We start from the raw sequence: 19,854 nt of genomic DNA, 5'->3' as shown, positions 1-19,854 counted from the left end.
GTAACATTTAAGCAGTGTCTGATTAATTTCATGTCTAACATATAGCTAAAACAATACGTTTCTTCATGGGTCTGTTTGTACTTCAGATAATAAATGGAGATATGTATCCACCAACAGTGGTCGATGCTCCAGTTCACATGATCTACCCAAACAGCGTTCCCAAGGAAAAGCAATTTGCTATGGGACAGGAGGTGTTTGGTCTTCTGCCTGGATTGATGATGTATGCAACTATTTGGCTTCGTGAACACAATCGGGTATGTGACGTGCTAAAAAAGGAGCATCCCACTTGGGGTGATGAGCAACTATTTCAAACAACAAGACTCATTCTCATTGGTAAGTACAGTTGTTCTGATTGTTAAAATGTAACACATCTGATCACATATATAATTAAATATATTACATACTGTATATTAAGCAGACATTCATAAAACGTTGTAGCCATTTGAAACTTGACAACTTGCACATTTAGGGCGTTATTCAAATAACATTTCTAAAGTGATCCCCGTTATCGCGCATATCGCACCCATAGTAATCAACTTTAGCTGCGTAAAGGGTTGGGCGCCTCGCTATCCCGGGGGTAGCGAGTTGAAATGATTATACCACGCCTGTCAGCAGAAACAGAACATGTGTTGAAGGGGGGGGGTTAAAAGAAATGAATACCGCTCTTAGTTTAATGATTACTGATTACAATACAATTATAGAGAAAAAAACAAATGGTCTGAAACTAGCGCTGTCCGGAATATGGATCTAACAATCTGGACATTCATATAACACCCACTAAGACGGAGGAGTATGTGTGTTTTTACAAAAACCACTTAGTTTCAAAATCCATATTTAACCCTAACAGTGTGAGTGTTTTCAACTGATAAATGGTTTGCATCTCAAGTCTGGCCAAGGTATCCTCTACACCTCTCATTCTCCAATTCCCTTTGGCAATTTTAATTCCACAAAACTAGTGAGATCTTTTATATCACATGAATGTTTCTCTTTGAAATGTAGGGATACACTATGATGTTCCAAACCCTTTTTGATGTTCCTGACATGCTCACCAAGACGTTCTTTGAGCATCCTACCTGTTCTTCCCACATATTGTGAGCCACATTTACATTCTAGCAAATAGAAAACTTTTTTTAGTTTGATTAGAGGTAAAATGGGTTACTTTTCTATCCGTACTGCAGTGTTTGCACATAGTGCACATACCACAACGTTGAAACCCCTTGGTAAGGACACGGGTCATTCTTTTTTCAACCGGAAGATTGTTTGCCCTCCTATAGACAAACCTGGGCTTATCAGTGATATGTTCTTGTAGCAGTGGATCTTTGGTTAAAATTTTCCAATGCCTCTTAATTATTTTTTCTTATTGTTCATACTGTGATGTATATTCTGTAATGAACATAACCCCATCATTGGATTTCCTTTTTACTTGGCTGCAATTACTGAGAGTTGTAGCTCTATCCATTTCATAGCTGGTTTGTCTAGCTTTTGACACAACCTGCCTATCATAACCTTTATTAACAAATTTTTGTTCCATAATATCTGCGTGTTTATTAAAAGATTCTATGTGTGTACAATTTCTTCGAAGACGCTGAAACTGACTATTCGGAATACTCTTTATCCAATTGGCATGGTAATTACTCTCAAAACTTATGTACGAATTACAATCAGTAGGTTTAATATAATTCTCTGTACATATCATGTCACCTACTGAATATATCCTCAAATCCAAAAAATTGACCTCCAGGGAACTGATTTGGAATGACAGTTCAATATTTTTATTATTAGAATTAAGGTGTTGACAAAAAGAGGCTAGGGTCGCTTGTTCTCCTTTCCAGATAAATATGATATCATCTATATATCTGGCCCAGAGCACTAGGTTGGCACCCCACTGGTGTCCAGTCCATACGGATTGGTCCTCCCAGTGTGCCATAAACAAATTTGCGTAACTGGGTGCCAACCTAGTGCCCATAGCTGTTCCAAGGAGCTGTAAAAAGAAATCACCCCCATACCAGAAAAAATTATTTTGGAGAATAAACATAATCCCCTCTGTAATGAACTAAATCTCCTTCTCACTATATTCTTCTTTTTTAAGATGGTAATCAACAGCCTCTATTCCCAAATCATGACTAATAATAGTGTACAGTGATTTCACATCAGCGGTCACCAGGAGAAAATCCGATTCCCACTTAATGGACGACAGTCTATTTATCACTGAGATGGTATCCCTCAAATATGACTTTGTTTTCTCCACTAGTGGTTTGATCTTATAATCGAGAAACTCAGAGAGATTGGAGGTGATAGAACCAGTTCCTGCCACTATAGGTCGTCCAGGGGGACATTCCAAACTCTTATGTACTTTGGGTAGCACATAGAGTACAGGGATTGTTGGATTATCCAATCTGATATACGCTTTCTGATCCTCAGTAAGGATATCTTTCACTGTATATAGTTGCAAGAAAACATCCAATTTTTTCTGAATATTAACAGAGGGATCCCCTCTTAATTTCTTATATGTAATGCTGTCTGACAATTGTCGTAAGATTTCTGAGTGGTAGTCATCCCTGTTCAGAATGATGACCCCACCCCCCTTGTCAGCAGGTTTAATAACGATTTTATCGTTATTTTGTAGTCCTTTAATAGCTTTCCTCTGATAGACAGAAAGGTTTCCTTTCCTTGGTGGTCTAAAGTTAGTGGTATCCAGATCCTCTTTAACTAGACGTTCAAAGGTCTCTATAAAACACCCTTTCTTGTGCTTAGGGAAAAAAGTGGACTTCTTTTTAAAGACTTTTATATGATCCGGGAGGACATCTATACTGGCCTCTGGACCATCTTTCTCTGCAAAAAAACGTTTCAGGCACAATTTCCTTACAAATTTTTGCAAATCTACAAAAACCTCAAAATGATTGACTTTACTCGTGGGTGCAAATTTTAAACCCTTTTCAAGAAAATATTGTTCATCCTTATTAAGTTGGTAATCGCTTAAATTATAAATTTTTGTTCTAAGATCTAAGTCAATTTCTGGAACGGGGGCACCTTCATTCCCACCAGGCTTATTTTCATTGGAAGACCCTTCTTTCATAGATTTTTTTAGGGTGAAATGTTTATTTTTGGACATACCTAAATATTTGCCTGCTCTACAACCTTTTCTTTTTCGTGCTGGGGGTCCCCCATAAGTTACGTGTACCTCCTTTGATGTTGTCTCTCCCCTAAAAAATGTACCTCACCTCTTTTACCACAATCTGATCTCAAGGTATGGTCAACAAACCTATTGTGTTCCCTATCATAAGGAGAGGGAATACTTCTCTCTTTATAGGGCGTTAAATCCCTTGGTTGAAGCGGTCTACCTCTCTCTCTCCTTGGTGAAAAAGGCCTCTCTTGTCGTTTATGCTGATCCCTATAAGAATGTTTTCTATTGGGGTAGTTATATCTTCTCCATGAGGGGGATATATTCCTCTGTTCGTAAACACCTGCATTTGGTTCATATCGTTTCCTATTGTCTCTCGATTGAAATACATTTCTAACGGGACGATTTAATTTGTTCCCGTTAGGATAGGATTGGGATTCATCTCTCACTTTTAGAGAATCCGAATCCACCAAACCTTTCTTTGGTGGATGAATATTATTCTCCGCAAAATCTTTTATCCCTATGGTACTTTTTCTGTTTCTTAAACATTAAATCCTTTTCATTTTTTTCTACTCTAATATGAGTCCGTTCTTCTAATTTCTTATACTCTTTTTGTTCTGCATAAGGTCTTATGAGTGTTTTCATTGTTTCAATCTCTTGTTCAATAGTGATGAGATTATTTTTCTTTTCTTTAATAATAAGTTCCATTAATTTAATGGAACACATATCAAGTGTTTTGTACCACTCTTTTTTAAAACTATCCGTTTCTATATCAAAGGAGGGAATCTTCTCTAGCCGGAGACCTCTAGGAATAAGACCTTCCTTAATATGCTGTTCTAATGTGGCTATTTCCCCACCAAAAATTACCCTCTTTCAGTAATAGTTTCTCTATCTTCCTCATAGCACTATCTAAATCGTGATCTTTAATATCAGTAGGATTATCAACCCCTTCAAATAAATCATGTAAACGATCACGTCTTATTTTCCTATGTTTAAACATGACTAGTATTCAATTTTAGCAACAAAACAGCAAGATTGACACCTGGATGTTTAAATGAAATACCGAATGCAATAGTAATGAGGTCAACCTTGCGCTTTCTAAATCAGATGGGCTGTGTACATACTCCTCCGTCTTAGTGGGTGTTATATGTATGTCCAGATTGTTAGATCCATATTCTGGACAGCGCTAGTTTCAGACCATTTTTTTTTTCTCTGTCAGTTTTCAAAGTGTTGGGTGTACTTTGTGTGTCTGAAACTTGCAGCCCATCTGATTTAGAAAGCGCAAGGTTGGCCTCATTACTATTGCACACAATACAATTATAGACCACGCAGAGTGGAGGTCTGTTACGGAGCAGATGGAACCTCTGGATTTGCACTGCTCAGTAGACTTAAGCTGGGTACACTAGACGATATGTTGACCGTTAGAGGGGCACATTGTTTGGGGTGTTCCTTGAAGCACAAAGTGGTAAATGACCATTTACACTTAACAAGAGCACTTCAAGTCTACACCAGCAAACTTGGCAGTCTTCACGAGTCATTGCGTGTTTATAAGGGGAACAGTGCTGTGTTTTCTGCAATAGAGTGCATTTCTAGGACCACTCCCAGTAATTTTCTGTAATAATAATACACACCAAAGTGCCACAGGTAATATACTGTAGCTATAATATATAATTCAAAGGTCCTGATATTCCCTCATGCTTTTTATATATGTAAGCTATAGATTAGGATAAACCCAACAGTATTTAGGGAGAAAAGCCAAAAATATTAATCAGTTTTGGTTCAAAAGTGGTTGAAAATTGGACTGTAATAGGGAGTTTACATATGAGAGTAAGCATGCAACTCTATGCAAACTAGACGGACCGTCACTGTGCACCCATTTCCCAGCCATTTTGCTGGGCGCATCTTAATTCATATTGAATTATACCAGACTTATATATCAAGCGTAATTTTTATTGATGATCTAAGTTCACAAAATATCAAATGCTTTCTTGTTACTCATATATTTGTGTAAATATTTTATGTTGACATGCTTCAGCATAATTTAAATTATATGTACTGTAGTCTTGTTAAGAACTACAGTATATTGCAGTTTTCCCCCCATTAACTTTATCTTTTTTATGCTTCCTGCTTCACCCTCAAATCTCTTTACACATGACTTAGAGGTTTCCTGTTCTAGAGAAGTAAGGCACTCTATCTGTTTGTCTGTCGTCTGTCTATCTATCTGTGCATAATATATACTGTGTGTGTGTGTGTGTGTGTGTGTGTGTGTGTGTGTGTGTGTGTGTGTGTGTGTATGTGTATGTATATATGTATATATATATATATATATATATAATGAAGCGAGGTAAGCAGGCGGCACTCATCAGACTGTATAAACGTGGTTACTTTATTGGCTAAAGGCCTTTAGCCAATAAAGTAACCACGTTTATACAGTCTGATGAGTGCCGCCTGCTTACCTCGCTTCATTATCTGATGGGAATCACTTCTCCATGAGGAAGGCACCTCAGCAAGTTGTCACCTTTTAAGAGAGTGCCGGAAGTTACACTGGACGCTATATATATATATATATATATATAAATAAATATATATTTATCTATCTAACATATATATATATATATATATATATATATATATATATATATATATATATATATATATATATATATATATATATATATATATATATACATACATACACAGTCACAGAAAGGGCTCTCTGGGATGTCCAATATATGGGCCAGGGTGCCTTCCTAGAAAACAATAGACCAATGCAGGTGTCCCTAAAAGCAAGGAACAGGAGGCACTCCTCTGGACTTTGTACAAAGGAAAGCTGGTGCTTTATTCAAACGACGTTTCAAGGCCCACTGGCCTTTTCATCAGGTGCAATCTGATGAAAAGGCCAGTGGGCCTTGAAACGTCGTTTGAATAAAGCACCAGCTTTCCTTTGTACAAAGTCCGGAGGAGTGCCGCCTGTTCCTTGCTTTTAGGGACACCTGCATTGGTATATATATCTATATATCTATATATATATCTATATATATCTATATATCTCATGTGACTTCTGGGTCAGACTCAGACCTCTGATTATCTGCTGTTCCCTAATCCTCCCAGTAGTGCATAACTCCTACCTACCTGTATGCAGCCTGTCCCTTATCTCCCCCCGCAGCCTAACCCTGATGATGGGTACACCCTAGACGATTGTGGCCAATGGCATGACCAACGGAACGATATGTTGGACTGCATTACACACTAAATGATGTATTGCGTGACCGAGCATCGTTCAGTGGCCACATACAGGAGAATGCTGTTGTAAAGATATCTTATGATCTGCCTGCACTGCAGGCACATGAGAAGATGTGATGAAAAACACATGAGAGCGTGCAATAGTGCATACACACTAGATGATGTGGACGTTTTGTTATTCCAATTTTGCTGAAAACAACAAATTGTCATTTAGTAGTGTATACCCAGCTCAACCCTCCCGCCCACAGTCTAACCCTAATATCCTCATTTTAACATCATAGCTGATTACAATGTAGTGTTGGCATTATGAATGCCGACATTCTTATTGTTGACCATTGACCACAACCCTATATACATATATATTTTTAGCTATTAACAAAATGCAAAGTGAATGAACAGAAGAGAAATCTAAATCAAATCAATGTTTGGTGTGACCACCCTTTGCCTTCAAAACAGCATAAATTCTTCTAGGTACACTCGCACACAGTTTTTGAATTACCTCGACAGGGAGACTTTTCCAAACATCTTGCAGAACTAACCACAGATCTTCTTTATTTTTATCATTTAACAAAATGCAAAGTGAATGAACGGAATATAAATCTGAATCAAATCAATATTTCAATATCTAAATCTAATCACTCTTTGTCTTCAAAACAGCATCAATTCTTCTAGGTACACTTACACACAGTTTGTGAAGGAACTTGGCAGGGAGGCTGTTCCAAATGTCTTGGATAACTAACCACAGATCTTCTGTGGAAGTAGGATTGCTCAAATCCTTCTGTCTCTTCATGTAATCCCAGACATCTCAATGATGTTGAGATCAGGGCTCTACGGGAGCAATATAATTTCTTTCAGGTAGAGATGAGCATGTTCGGTTCGCAGAGAACTGCACCCCCCTCAAAATTCATGCTCCGAGCCTGGATCTGAGTCTGGCTTGCGACTTCCCGCCAGACTCTGAAACTAGAACGAGGCAAAACGTCATCATCCCACTGTCGGAATCTCACAGGTTTTGGATTCCATATAAACAGCCGCGAGTCGCCACCATTTTCACTCCGGACTTGGAGAGTGAGGGAGACAGAGCTCTGTCTCTGTGGGTGGTGGCGTCGGTGAGGTCTGTGTGTGCTCTGTAGGGGTGCTGTTCCTGTCACTGTGGTGTCCCTGTGATGTGAGGGGTGCTGTCCTGGCTGTCACTGGTGTTTCATGTGCTGTTAGGGGTCCTGCAGCTGTACATGGGTGTTGCTGTCCTGGCTGTCACTGTGTTGTACATGGGGCAAGGGTACTGTTCTCCTGTATGCAGTGAAAATACAGGTGTGCTGGCTGTAAAAATTCAGGGGTGCAGTGAAAATAAATGTACACTGTCCCTGTCTTGTATGCTATAAAAATACAGGGGTGATGATGTTAAAATAAAAGTACACTGGTACTGTATGCTGTAAAAATACAGGGGTGCTGCTGTTAAAATTAAAGTACACTGGTCCTGTATGCTGTAAAAATACAAGGGTACTCCTGTTAAAATAAAAGTACACTGGTTCTGTATGCTGTATAAATACAGGGGTGCTGCTATTAAAAATAGGATTTTAATTACCTACCGGTAAATCCTTTTCTCGTAGTCCATAGAGAATACTGGGAATCCATTTAGTACCATGGGGTATAGATGGGTCCACTAGGAGCCTTGGGCACTTTAAGAATTTGATAGTGGGGGCGTGGTCTGGGGTCTGAAGGAGGCAGACGTGCTGGAAAAGAGCTCCTTAGACCCATAGCCCAAATCATCTATTCCCCTTGTGTCCACACCTACTAGGCCACCCCACTTCATCTACTGCCCTCCTGGTGCCCCCCAGCTGAGACCCCTGAGGTACCACGGAATCGGGGAGCAGTTTTAACTGCTCCCGCGGATTGCGGCCTGCGGGGTCGGAAGAAGCCGGGGTCTCGATTTTAGCAGTAGGCCGGAGACGGCTCCGGGACCCGCTGATCGGGCCGCGAACGTCAGGAAGAACAACAAACACCCACCTGCCGCCGGCCGCTTGCTGCGGCTAGTCGTTCTCTCCCTGCCTCCGGCTTCCACAGTGACGGGGACCCGGCAACTCGGCAGACGGGAGGAGGACGGAGGACGCCCGGCGGCCATCTTGAGTTCAGTGAGAGGCACTGTGCTGTGCTTTCACTGTGGCTGCAGCACCGCACAGGAAAAAAAGGAAAAAAAAAAAAAAAAGAAAAAGGGAGATCCACAAAGCTGGGCTATATAGGCTTGCTCACACTATAAAATACTACAAAAACAATCACAGCTTTCCCCCCACCCATCTATCCATCCACCCACCCATCCATCCATCCATTTAATTACTCTTTAAAATAGCTGGCCAACTCCTTAATCGGTGGCCTGGGGTCCTGTATATACACCCCGATCGAGATATATCAGAGGCACCACCATAACAAGTGAAAACATGGGCCCCTAGCCTCGTGCATGCCTGCCTGATGCCACCCTAAGACAACGAGGGGGGTTCTTGCACGATGACGGCCCTCATACTACATAATGCCGAGGAAATGTGAAAGTGTAATTCTAATCTGCTCTATCTAAAGACCGATCTCTTGGTGAAAGGGATAAAGAAAAAAAAGAAGGCCAAGACTAAGCCGGACGAGATTCCTCCCACCGCGAATCGACGTTCATCAGATCTACGTCAGTTCCTAACCTCTCCAACCTCGACCCTCTCTGCTTCTACTAACGTCCCGACCTTCTCGAGTGTACACGACCCGGTGGACGACATGACCTCCCCTGGGCCTCCGGAGCCCTCACAGGCCCTCTCCTCTCCTTATCGGCGGAGATAAGTGAAATATTGTCTCATGTACGATCACTTCCCACGAAACAAGACTTCTCCGCATTGGAGACCCGTCTACTATCCACCATCACTCAGGAAGTGACAGCGCTCCGACAAGATATGTCTCAAATCGCGACTCGAGTCGATGTCCTGGAACGCCATGAATCGTCTACTGTGGACTCTTTGACTAAATTCCGGGAAGTCCTATCTCACCAACGGGACGATATCTCCTTCTTAAAGTCGCGCATAGAGGACATGGATAATCGCGGCCGGCGGAATAATATTAGAGTCAGGGGCCTGCCGGAGAGCGTCCAGCAAACAGACCTGGTACACGCCTTATCTAAGATATTCGGGGAACTTATTGATCTGGATCCGAATAAAGACATCATATTTGATAGAGCTCACAGAGCCCTTCGCCCTCGAGGCTTACCCTCCGACAGACCACGGGACGTGATTTGTAGGCTACACTATTACGCCCAAAAAGAGGATATAATGAGGTCGGCTCGTCTACTAGACAACATTGAATTTCAAGGCGACAAGATTCAGATATTCCCTGACCTTGCCTGGTCAACCTTACAACAACGTCGCGCCTTGAAACCTCTCACAGACTCTCTCAGGAAGCTCGGGCTGAAATACAGATGGGGCTTTCCATTCTCCCTTCAGGTCTCTCATGGCGGCAAAATTGCGAGTCTTTCTAGACCGTCGGATTTACAGGCTTTCTTCACGATTTTAGGTATCCCCCCGGTTCCTGACTGGGACGCCTTTCACCACCTTCCGGACTTACCTGTTGTACTCCCTCCAGAAGACGCGTGGCAGCAGGTTCGCTCCCCGCGGATGCGGGGATCCACTCCTGGCCCTCAACTTTTGAAGCCTCCTTGAGTGTGATACCTCGTCCCGAGTGGATGTAAATTTACTTGCCGAATATGTTATACATTGAGTTTTTCTATCTTTTCATAGTGCAATGTATTGTTCACCAATGTGATCGGTTTCTGTTTTTACTTGTATTTTCTCTTTTCCTTTTTATTTCTTGTTGTCTTTGTTTACATGGGTGGATGACAGCGTACAGACACTAAAGTCTATTGAAACCCGGCTTGATGACTGGAGGTTTGTCTGTGCGCTCTTATTCCAATACATGTACTTATATATTTGTATGCTCTATTTTTCATGTTTCACATATGCCTAGTGCACACCTCGGTGATACCGTATATTTAACGAGTTTCTATTTTGGGAGTGGTCGCTGTCCTGAACCCCCCACAGGACCCCAATATGCTGCATCCCCTGTTTCTTTGGACTGGGAGTCGGCAGGATTCCGCTCCTGTCCTTCTTGCAGCAGTTCTTGTAGTAATACCACTCATGTTTAATGTTAAAGTATTTTTTGGCGGAGATTCCCCCGCCGCAGCTTTTTCTGTCTATTTCTTTGCTCCTTCTTTTTTCCTACCTCTCCCCCCTGCTATCTTTCCCTCACCTTTCCCAGGGTCTGCCGAAGAGAAGACTATCCTGAAACGATTGGATCTGACTGACAATGGGGGTGAGTGATTTACACGTTACTACCCTTAACGTCAAGGGGTTGAATGTCCCTGAAAAAAGGTCTAAACTTCTTAAATGGCTTAGAGACGAGAAAATAGACATTGCTTTTATTCAGGAAACACACTTCAAGATGGGACACGCTCCGTCCCTAAAATGCCACTATTACCCGCATGTTTTCCTGTCCAATAATTCGGCTGGTAAAACACTGGGTGTAGCCATTCTACTTGCCCGCCATCTGCCTGTCCTCAATGTAGCCTCCCACAGAATAGCTGAAGGTAGGGGGTTGCTGGTGAAATGCGACATACATGGCCAACGTTTCTCTTTTTTAAACATATATGCCCCCAACGCTAAACAACCCGCCTATCTATCCTCAATTCTAGAAGACGCGGAACCTCTATTGGAGGGGGTGGTGGTGATGGGAGGCGATCTGAATTGGACCCTGGATCCTCGCCAGGACAACTCTAAAAAGATCTCCAGCAAGCCAGAAAGGGAGCATAGGGGAATGAGGCGTGCTCTGCTTGACCACCAGCTGATCGACACTTGGAGATTGACACACCCCACTGATATAGATTACACCTATTTCTCACACCAGACATATTCTAGGATCGATTATTTATTTTTGAGTCACCGACACTTACACCTTCTGTCTGATGCCTCTATAGGTCAGATTGTATGGTCCGACCATGCCCCAGTCAACCTCACCATACGCTTACCTCCCAACGCACATCGCCAATGGTCTTGGCGTTTCAACGCCACTTTCTTACAAGATGCAGAATGTAAGTCCCGAATTGATAACGCTTTGGACTCCTATATTGATACCATTGACTTAGATGACATCTCCAAAGTCTCAGTGTGGGAAGCACACAAATGTGTTATCAGGGGGGTCTGTGTTCAAATAGGATCCTTTCGCAAAAAGCAGAGGGAGAAACTCAGAGAAGATTTACTGTCTAAAATACAATCTCTAGAACTTCTACATAAAAAATCCCAAACCCCACAACACTACGCCGATCTCGAAACTGCTAGGGCGGCTCTGAATAAGTTACTCTCAGATAGAGTCAAGTTTTCTTATCGGAAGTGCCGTAGCAGATACTATCAATGGGGCAACAAGCCTGGAAAATTATTGGCCAAAGCACTTAGAGAACAACGTGCTCTTACTTTCATTCATACAATTAAAGACAATCATGGCCAACCCCAACACCAGACATCTCACATAGCCAGGGCCTTCAAGACATATTACTCTACTCTGTATAACCTCTCCGGCCCAACCGGCAGACTTGACAGGTCGTCCCATCAAAAAGCCATAGTTGACTATTTAAAGACCTTACATTTCCCCACACTGACCGCAACAGAAATAGAAGAGCTGGATGCCCCTTTTTCTACTGAGGAGGTCCAGAGAGTTATTGAATCCTCTCCTAATGGCCAGAGTCCCGGCCCTGATGGATATACTATTGCATATTACAAAGCTTTTAAAGAGAAATTAATCCCCATACTTACAAGAGCCTTTAATACTATATCTGACCAATCGCCCTTCTCCCCACAATCTCTCGAAGCCCATATCGCAGTTCTACCCAAAGAGGGTAAAGACCCCAGTCTTTGCTCCAGCTACCGCCCAATCTCCCTATTAAATATTGATATAAAGCTTTTCGCTAAATTGATTGCAAACCGCCTTAAACTACTATTGCCTGGCTTGATACACGGAGATCAAGCTGGGTTTGTTTTAGGCCGGGAAGCCAGGGACAATACCACCAAAGTGCTCAGCATGATTCACTATGCAGGTCAGCTCTCATCCCCATCTATCCTACTGTCAACCGATGCAGAAAAAGCTTTTGACAGAGTGGACTGGGATTTTATGACCAGAATATTGAGACATCTGGGACTTGGTAACATCTGTCTCCACAGAATCCTATCCCTCTATACCTCCCCATCCGCCAAAATTAAGATTAATGGCACCCTTTCTGACCCCTTTCCAATTCTCAACGGTACGCGACAGGGATGCCCGCTATCCCCATTGCTCTTTGTCCTCTGCATGGAAGCACTAGCCCGAAGCATTAGGGCTAACCCAAATATTTCGGGCTTGTTAGTGAGGGGAACCGAATACAAACTGGCATTATATGCCGATGATCTACTCGCAATAATCACGAATCCGGTCACCTCTCTGCCAAACCTAATGGTGGAGTTTGAGAGGTTTGGAGTCCTCTCTAACTTCAAAATAAATTATTCCAAATCTATTGCCATGACCTTAACTGCACCTCCTGCTATAGTAGAAAGCCTGAAACAAGCCTTCCCCTTCACCTGGCACGATCATAAACTAAAATATTTGGGGGTGTTATTGACCAATGACTTATCCAAAGTGTTCTCCCTAAATTTTAAACCCTTACTGTCTAGGCTACGTTTAGACTTCCTGTTGTGGAAAAAGCTGAGATTGTCCTGGTTCGGAAGGATCAACGTAGTTAAAATGAATGCCCTCCCCAGGATTTTATTCTTTCTCCAGACCCTTCCGATACACATCCCCCTACTATGGCTCCGAGATGTCCAGAGGCTTATCCGAACATTCGTATGGGGTGGTAATACACCTAGATTCAAACATGATATTTTGTTCAGGAGAAAACATCAAGGGGGGCAACAACTCCCACATATCCCTAACTATTACCACGCAATACACCTGAATAGGATACTGGAATGGACACGTGCCAAGGATCGCAAACAATGGGTCCTCCTAGAGGAGGGCTGTCTCCCATATTATATAGAGATTGCACCTTGGCTCCCTACCCTCCCGAAGGTATCACATCCCACGGTCGCTCCCACGCTCAGATTATGGGCCAAGTTGAGATCCCAGAGTTATATATCCTCCAAACGGTCCCCCTTAACCTCTTTTCTCTATAACTCCGAATTTACCCCTGGCCTTCAAGGGACTGCTTTCGCCCCATGGGCGGAAGCTGGGATCTTTCGAGTCGGTCAGCTGGTGAGCTCGGGTAGGGCGCGCTCTTTTTCAGATGTTCAGTCCTCTTGGAACCTACACAGTGCTGAGTTTTGGAGGTTCCTGCAGGTCCACCATTTTATATCATCTCCCAAGAACTTCTCTGACATAACTAGGGACCTCACTGGATTTGAGAGACTATGTATCTCCCCCAGCTCACCCACACATACTATTTCTCAAATTTATACGTTGATTATGGAAAATTTCTTCCCACAACCTCCTACCTTCTTGGCTTCCTGGGAAAGGGAATTGTCGGGGCTACCTACTCAAATAAACTGGGAATCCGTGTTCAAGAACGCTCAGGCGAGTTCTTTATGCATTTCGACACTAGAAACCCTTTATAAACTTATATATAGGTGGTATAGGACCCCTCGTGCCCTCAATAGAATGTTCCCTTTTCTTTCAAATATGTGTTGGAGATGCAAAAATGCCCCAGGGAGTTTTATACACATTTGGTGGGATTGCCCTCTTATAACTCCATTCTGGGCAGAAGTATTTAAATGCACCGAACAGATAGTAGGTGACGAAATCCCGAGAGACCCAGATTTCTGGCTCCTTAATCATACTCCCGCAGGATCACACTCCTACAAACATTCCCTGTTAAGACACCTTTGCAACGCTGCTAAAGCGGTAATCCCAATTCTTTGGAGATCTACCTCTCCACCCTCAATTAAAATGTGGTTCACAAAGATTGATCACTTTTTGGACATGGAAGACTTGGTTTCCTTCTCATCTGGGAAAACGGTTAGCTTCATAGCTATTTGGTTTCCCTGGTACGACTTTAAAGACACATTGCAGTATAGGTCCTATATTGCGATATAACCCCCCTCATATTGGTATACGGGCCCATATTCATATGTACACCATTATTTATACCCATACTCTGACAATGTTGTTCCTGTACTGTGGTCCAGACTTAGGATTGGTGGAGATCGCCCACACACAGGGCCGGATCTTGCCCTTGTGGCGCCCCGGGCAAAAATGGGGGCGTGGCTTCATATGGGGGCGTGGTCAGTTACGCCCCCATTTGTTCCCCCTGTAGCGCAGCTGAAAAAAATAAAAAAAAAAATAAAAGTATACTTACAATCCCCGCTCCTGATTCCAGACCTCCTCCTCCGCCGGCGCCGCTCTTCTCCTGGACTCGGATGGATGTGTCTGTCGTCGGATCTATGGGAGAGACGTCATTACGTCTCTCCCATAGCACATCATAGACACTAGAGGTCAATTATGACCCCTAGTGTCTCTGCCACTGTGCTGTGCGGTGCGCGATGACGTCATCGCGCACCGCACAGCAAAGGTCCTCTCCATGAAGGGAAACTAGACGCTTCGTCTAGTTTCCCTTCATTGAGAGGACCTTTGCTGTGCGGTGCGCGATGACGTCATCGCGCACCGCACAGCACAGTCCTCTCCATGAAGGGAAACTAGACGCTTAGCGTCTGGTTCCCTTCAAAGCGGGGGACCAGCGGCGGGCACAGCGGGGGGCACTGCAGAGGGCACAGTGGCGGATCTTGCCACGGTGCGGCGCCCTCCGGAGGGCGCCGGCGCCCTCCGGAAGGCGGCGCCCCGGGCAAAAGTACTGCTTGCCCGTGGCAAGATCCGGTACTGCCCACACACTCCCCAAATAGTCTACCCGCACCATGCAGACTGTCACACCTGACCCTACCCACTCTATTCTTCCCTTGCTTATCCTCTTTTCCTCTTCTCTTCTCTCTTTTCTTCCTCTTTCCCATTCATTGATGCTGTTTTGATATTATGCTCTTCACTTATAAGTTTTTATGATGACAGAAATGCAGACAGATATACTTTGGCCAAGGGCGCTTGACGTGGGGGGTACTGATGGATATATGTTACGCGACATTTCTGTATGCCCTTCTTTTGTCTTTTGTCCTTTGTTTTTTGAAAATGTTTCTGTAATGTTTTTGAATACTGCTTTGACTAATAAAAACAGTTTACACAAAAAGAATTTGATAGTGTGCGCTGGCTTCTCCCTCTATGCCCCTCCTACCAGACTCATTCTAGGAAACTGTGCCCGAGGAGACAGACATACTTTGAGAGAAGGATAGATAAGGAAAGTGGTGAGATTACGAACCAGCACACAGAACAATAGGAAAGCCATGCTAACCAAACGTGAAACACGAACAGCAACAGCTGAACAAACCAGAATATTTGACCAAGTAACCGTGCAGGAAGAACGAAGCACCGGGCGGGCGACCAGTATCCTCTAAGGTCTATGAGAAAAGGATTTACTGGTAGGTAATCAAGATCCTATTTTCTCTTATGTCCTAGAGGATACTGGGAATCCATTTAGTACCATGGGGAAGTACCAAAGCTCCCAAACCGGGTGGGAGAGTGCTGAGGTTCCTGCAGAACTGATTGACCAAACTGAAGGTCCTCAGAGGCCAAAGTATAGAACTTGTAAAACTTAGCAAACGTGTTCGAACCTGACCAAGTAGAGCTGTAATGCCGAGACACCCCGGGTAGCCGCCCAAGAAGAACCCATCAACCTAGTAGAGTGGGCTTGTATAGAATTTGGAACCACCAATCCTGCCGTGGAATAAGCATGCTGGATAGTGAGCCTGATCCAGCATGTGATAGACTGCTTTGAAGCCGGAAACTCAATTTTATTGGGATCATAGAGGACGAACAGCGAGTCAGATTTTTTGTGATGAGCTATTCTCTTTACATACACCTTCAAAGCTCTCACAACATCCAAAGACTTTGAAGTAGCCAATGTGTCCATCACAGCCGGAACCACAATAGATTGGTTGATGTGAAAAGCAGACACCACCTTAGGAAAAAATTGCTGACGAGTTCTGAGTTCAGCTCTGTCCTCATGGAAAATTAAGTAGGGACTCTTGTGAGATGACGCCCCTAGCTCCGACAGACGTCTTGCAGAAGCCAATGCAAACAGTGTGACGGTCTTCCACGTAAGGTACTTTACATCAACCTCCTGTAACGGTTCAAACCAGTCTGATTGGAGGAACTGCAGCACCAAATTTAGATCCCAAGGTGCCGTGGGAGGCACAAAGGGAGGTTGGATGTGCAGAACACCTTTCAAGAACGTCTGGACCTCAGGGAGAGAAGCCAATTGTTTCTGAAAGAAAATAGACAAAGCCGAAATCTGGATTTTAATAGAGCCTAGGCGTAGGCCCATATCCACTCCCGACTGCAGAAAAAGCAGGAGATGTCCCAGATGAAATTCCACCTCAGAATATTGTCTGCTCTCACACCAAGAGACAAACTTCTTCATATACGGTGGTAATGTTTAGACGTTACCCCCTTCCTGGCTTGGATCATAGTTAGGATGACCTTTTCAGGAATCCCTCTCCTGGCTAGAATCAGCTGTTCAACTTCCATACCGTTAAACATAGTCACGGTAAGTCTTGATAGACCAACGGGCCCTGTTGCAGAAGCTCTTCGCAAGAAGTAGAGGCCACGGATCTTCTATCAGCATCTCGAGAAGATCCACGCACCAGGCCCTTTGAGGCCAGTCTGGAGCAATGAAGATTGCTTGAACCTTTTCCCTTTTTATTCTTTTTAGAATTCTTGGTATCGGAGGAAGTGGAGGAAACACGTACACCAGCTGGTAGACCCACGGAGTTGTCAGATCGTCTACCGCACTGCTTGTGGGTCTCTCGACCTGTAACAATACCGCTTGAGCTTCTTGTTGAGTTGAGATGCTATCATGCCGATCTGTGGATATCCCTACCAAGATGTCAACCACCGGATCACCTCCGGGTGGAGACCCCACTCCCCCGGTGTCTGCTGAGGAAGTCTGCTTCCCAGTTGTCTACTCCCTTAATGAAAACCGCCGACAACGCCATGGCATGTTTTTCTGCCCAGAGGAGAATTCTTGACACCTCTGACATTGCTGCTCTGCTTTTACTTCCACCCTGTCGGTTTATGTACATTACCGCTGTTACACTGTCCTACTGGACCTGAATGGCCTGATTCTGAAGATATGAGGCCTGCAGAAGGGTGTTGTAGATTGCGCTGAGTTCCAAGATGTTTATTGGAAGGATGACTTCCCAACTTGACCATCTTCCTTGAAACTGAGCCCCCTGGGTGACTGCTCCCCAACCTCTGAGGCTTGCGTCTGTGGTTACCAGAATCCAATTCTGAATCCCAAACCACCGAACCTCCGACCCTCGATGAGTTTAGAAGCCTGTAACCACCACAGAAGGGAGATTCTGTCCTTTGGCGACAGACAGATCCTCTTGTGCATGTGAAGATGCGATGCAGACCATTTGTCCAACAGATCCAGCTGGAAGGGCCTTGCATGAAACCTTCAGTACTGAAGCGCCTCGTAAGAGGCCACCATTTTCATCAGAAGGCGAATGCACAGATGCATAACTACAAACACCTTAGGGCACATAGGTATATATCCTATGGTAAAGGTTAACTGGAAAGTAAACCTGACATACACCCTACAGAATCACTGGTATACCATGGGAGGGTATACATCAAAAGGGTAGTCCATTGACTTACACTTCAGCATATTGCAGGGCTAGACAGCGGGATGCCGCACACTAACCCTGTGACATTTTATAATTAACTACAAACACCTTAGGGCACATAGGTATATATCCAATGGTAAAGGTTAACTGGAAAGTAAACCTGACATACACCCTACACAGAATCACTGGTATACCATTACGGAGGGTATACATCAAAAGGGTAGTCCGATGACTTACCTGATGAACCATTTGACTACAAACTTATATTGATATTAGCATATACCAATAAAGCAATTTATTTGTAAACTAGCCACTCAATCCATTTTTCCTCTGACACCTCACTGTCAGTCCACATCTCCCACCCCCTCTTACCTATACCCAAACAGGAGTTGTGCTTACCATCACAAAACAAATATATCTCAGGCGGTTGGATACCTCAAGGTACAGCTGCACTCCAAGACTTTCCTGTTTGAATGAGTGCAGTCACATAACTTATATCTACAACAGTTTCTCCATAGTGACCGCATGCACATTCTACCGTTCATCCCCACCCCATCTCTTTCTTCATTGCATTTCAATATACTACACTACCCTAGACTATAGGCATTATTTAACACACCAACCGAGTGCAACTCATTAGAAGCTACATACATGGGAATCCTAGATCACAGGAACACCAGAATAGATAGGGCAAAACAAACCTTTACCACCTTTTACCAATCTTCAGCTTCACTGAATAAGGGACAAGAGTTCTGTACACAAATCCTTAAGTTAGAACAACTACTGAAACAAGAAACCAAGATATGATGGGACACGTTTGCACTACAATGGTACATTGATCAGAATACAGTACCAAAGGGCCTCAATATTTAGAAAGGTACTAACTCACAACAGGGAAAATAGAGAATTCCTTAACAAATGGAATAAAGTCCTTAAGGATTGCTCCCTGCAACTTATGCACCTAATTATAGAGCAACACGAAAAAGACCTAGAAAGACTGGATCAAGATATAATTTCAATACATGCCACATTAGAACCAAACCAACAAGAACAGAGGTACAAAGAGATTGGGGCACTAACACAAACCAGATTAAAGAGAGGGGTAGACACCATCATAGAAAGAAAAAATAAAATGTTCCTTAGAGACAGATGGGGCATCAAAAGTAAAAAAGGCTCCACAAGTACAGCAAAAATAAAGACAAGACAAACATATCAACCAAAGAAAACATCAACAGGGGATAAAAAGAAAAAAATGGACATAAGTAAACACCACATCACTAGAAAAGGAATAAAAAAATATAAACATCCTGAAACCAACAAAAGCTTGACATATCAACAATACTTGACAGTCTTACATTCAAAAACAGTGCGAATCAGCAATTCAGACCTAGAGACAGACTCAGACACCACAGACACATCATGTATTCAAGAAGCAGAATCCTCTTTTACAATACACGAAATAGGAGATCTAGAATACGAAGAAACAGCTAGATAATCATTAGGGAAAGGCTGCACAACACAAAACATGGAACTAACAACCATCAGAGAAACCGCAAGTCTGACAGCAGGACACCAACATTCAACAAACAATGGAACAAACCAAAAACACACAAAAAAACTCATGGAACCAGACAAGGCTGCAGGGGAGGCCAGAAAAAAACAAAACAAACATCACAACAGACAACACACAACAACAAAAGGGAATCTTTAATCTGAGTTCCTTTG

General features: G+C 43.3%; 1 protein-coding gene across 1 annotated transcript in view; it reads left to right on the top strand.

The window, feature by feature from the left end:
• The window catches only part of PTGS1 (prostaglandin-endoperoxide synthase 1), a 271,507-nt gene that overhangs the window by 144,676 nt on the left and 106,977 nt on the right, over window positions 1-19,854 (top strand). Inside the window, exon 8 of the mRNA XM_063936924.1 lies at window positions 87-333. Coding sequence (XP_063792994.1) covers window positions 87-333 — 247 coding nt within the window. The remainder of the gene's footprint in view (window positions 1-86; window positions 334-19,854) is intronic.

The sequence above is a fragment of the Pseudophryne corroboree genome, chromosome 8 (assembly GCF_028390025.1).
Source record: "Pseudophryne corroboree isolate aPseCor3 chromosome 8, aPseCor3.hap2, whole genome shotgun sequence".
In the NCBI taxonomy this organism is placed as follows: Eukaryota; Metazoa; Chordata; class Amphibia; order Anura; family Myobatrachidae; genus Pseudophryne; species Pseudophryne corroboree.
The sequence above is the reverse complement of the archived record's forward strand: the minus strand, read 5'-3'. Positions and strand labels throughout refer to the sequence as shown.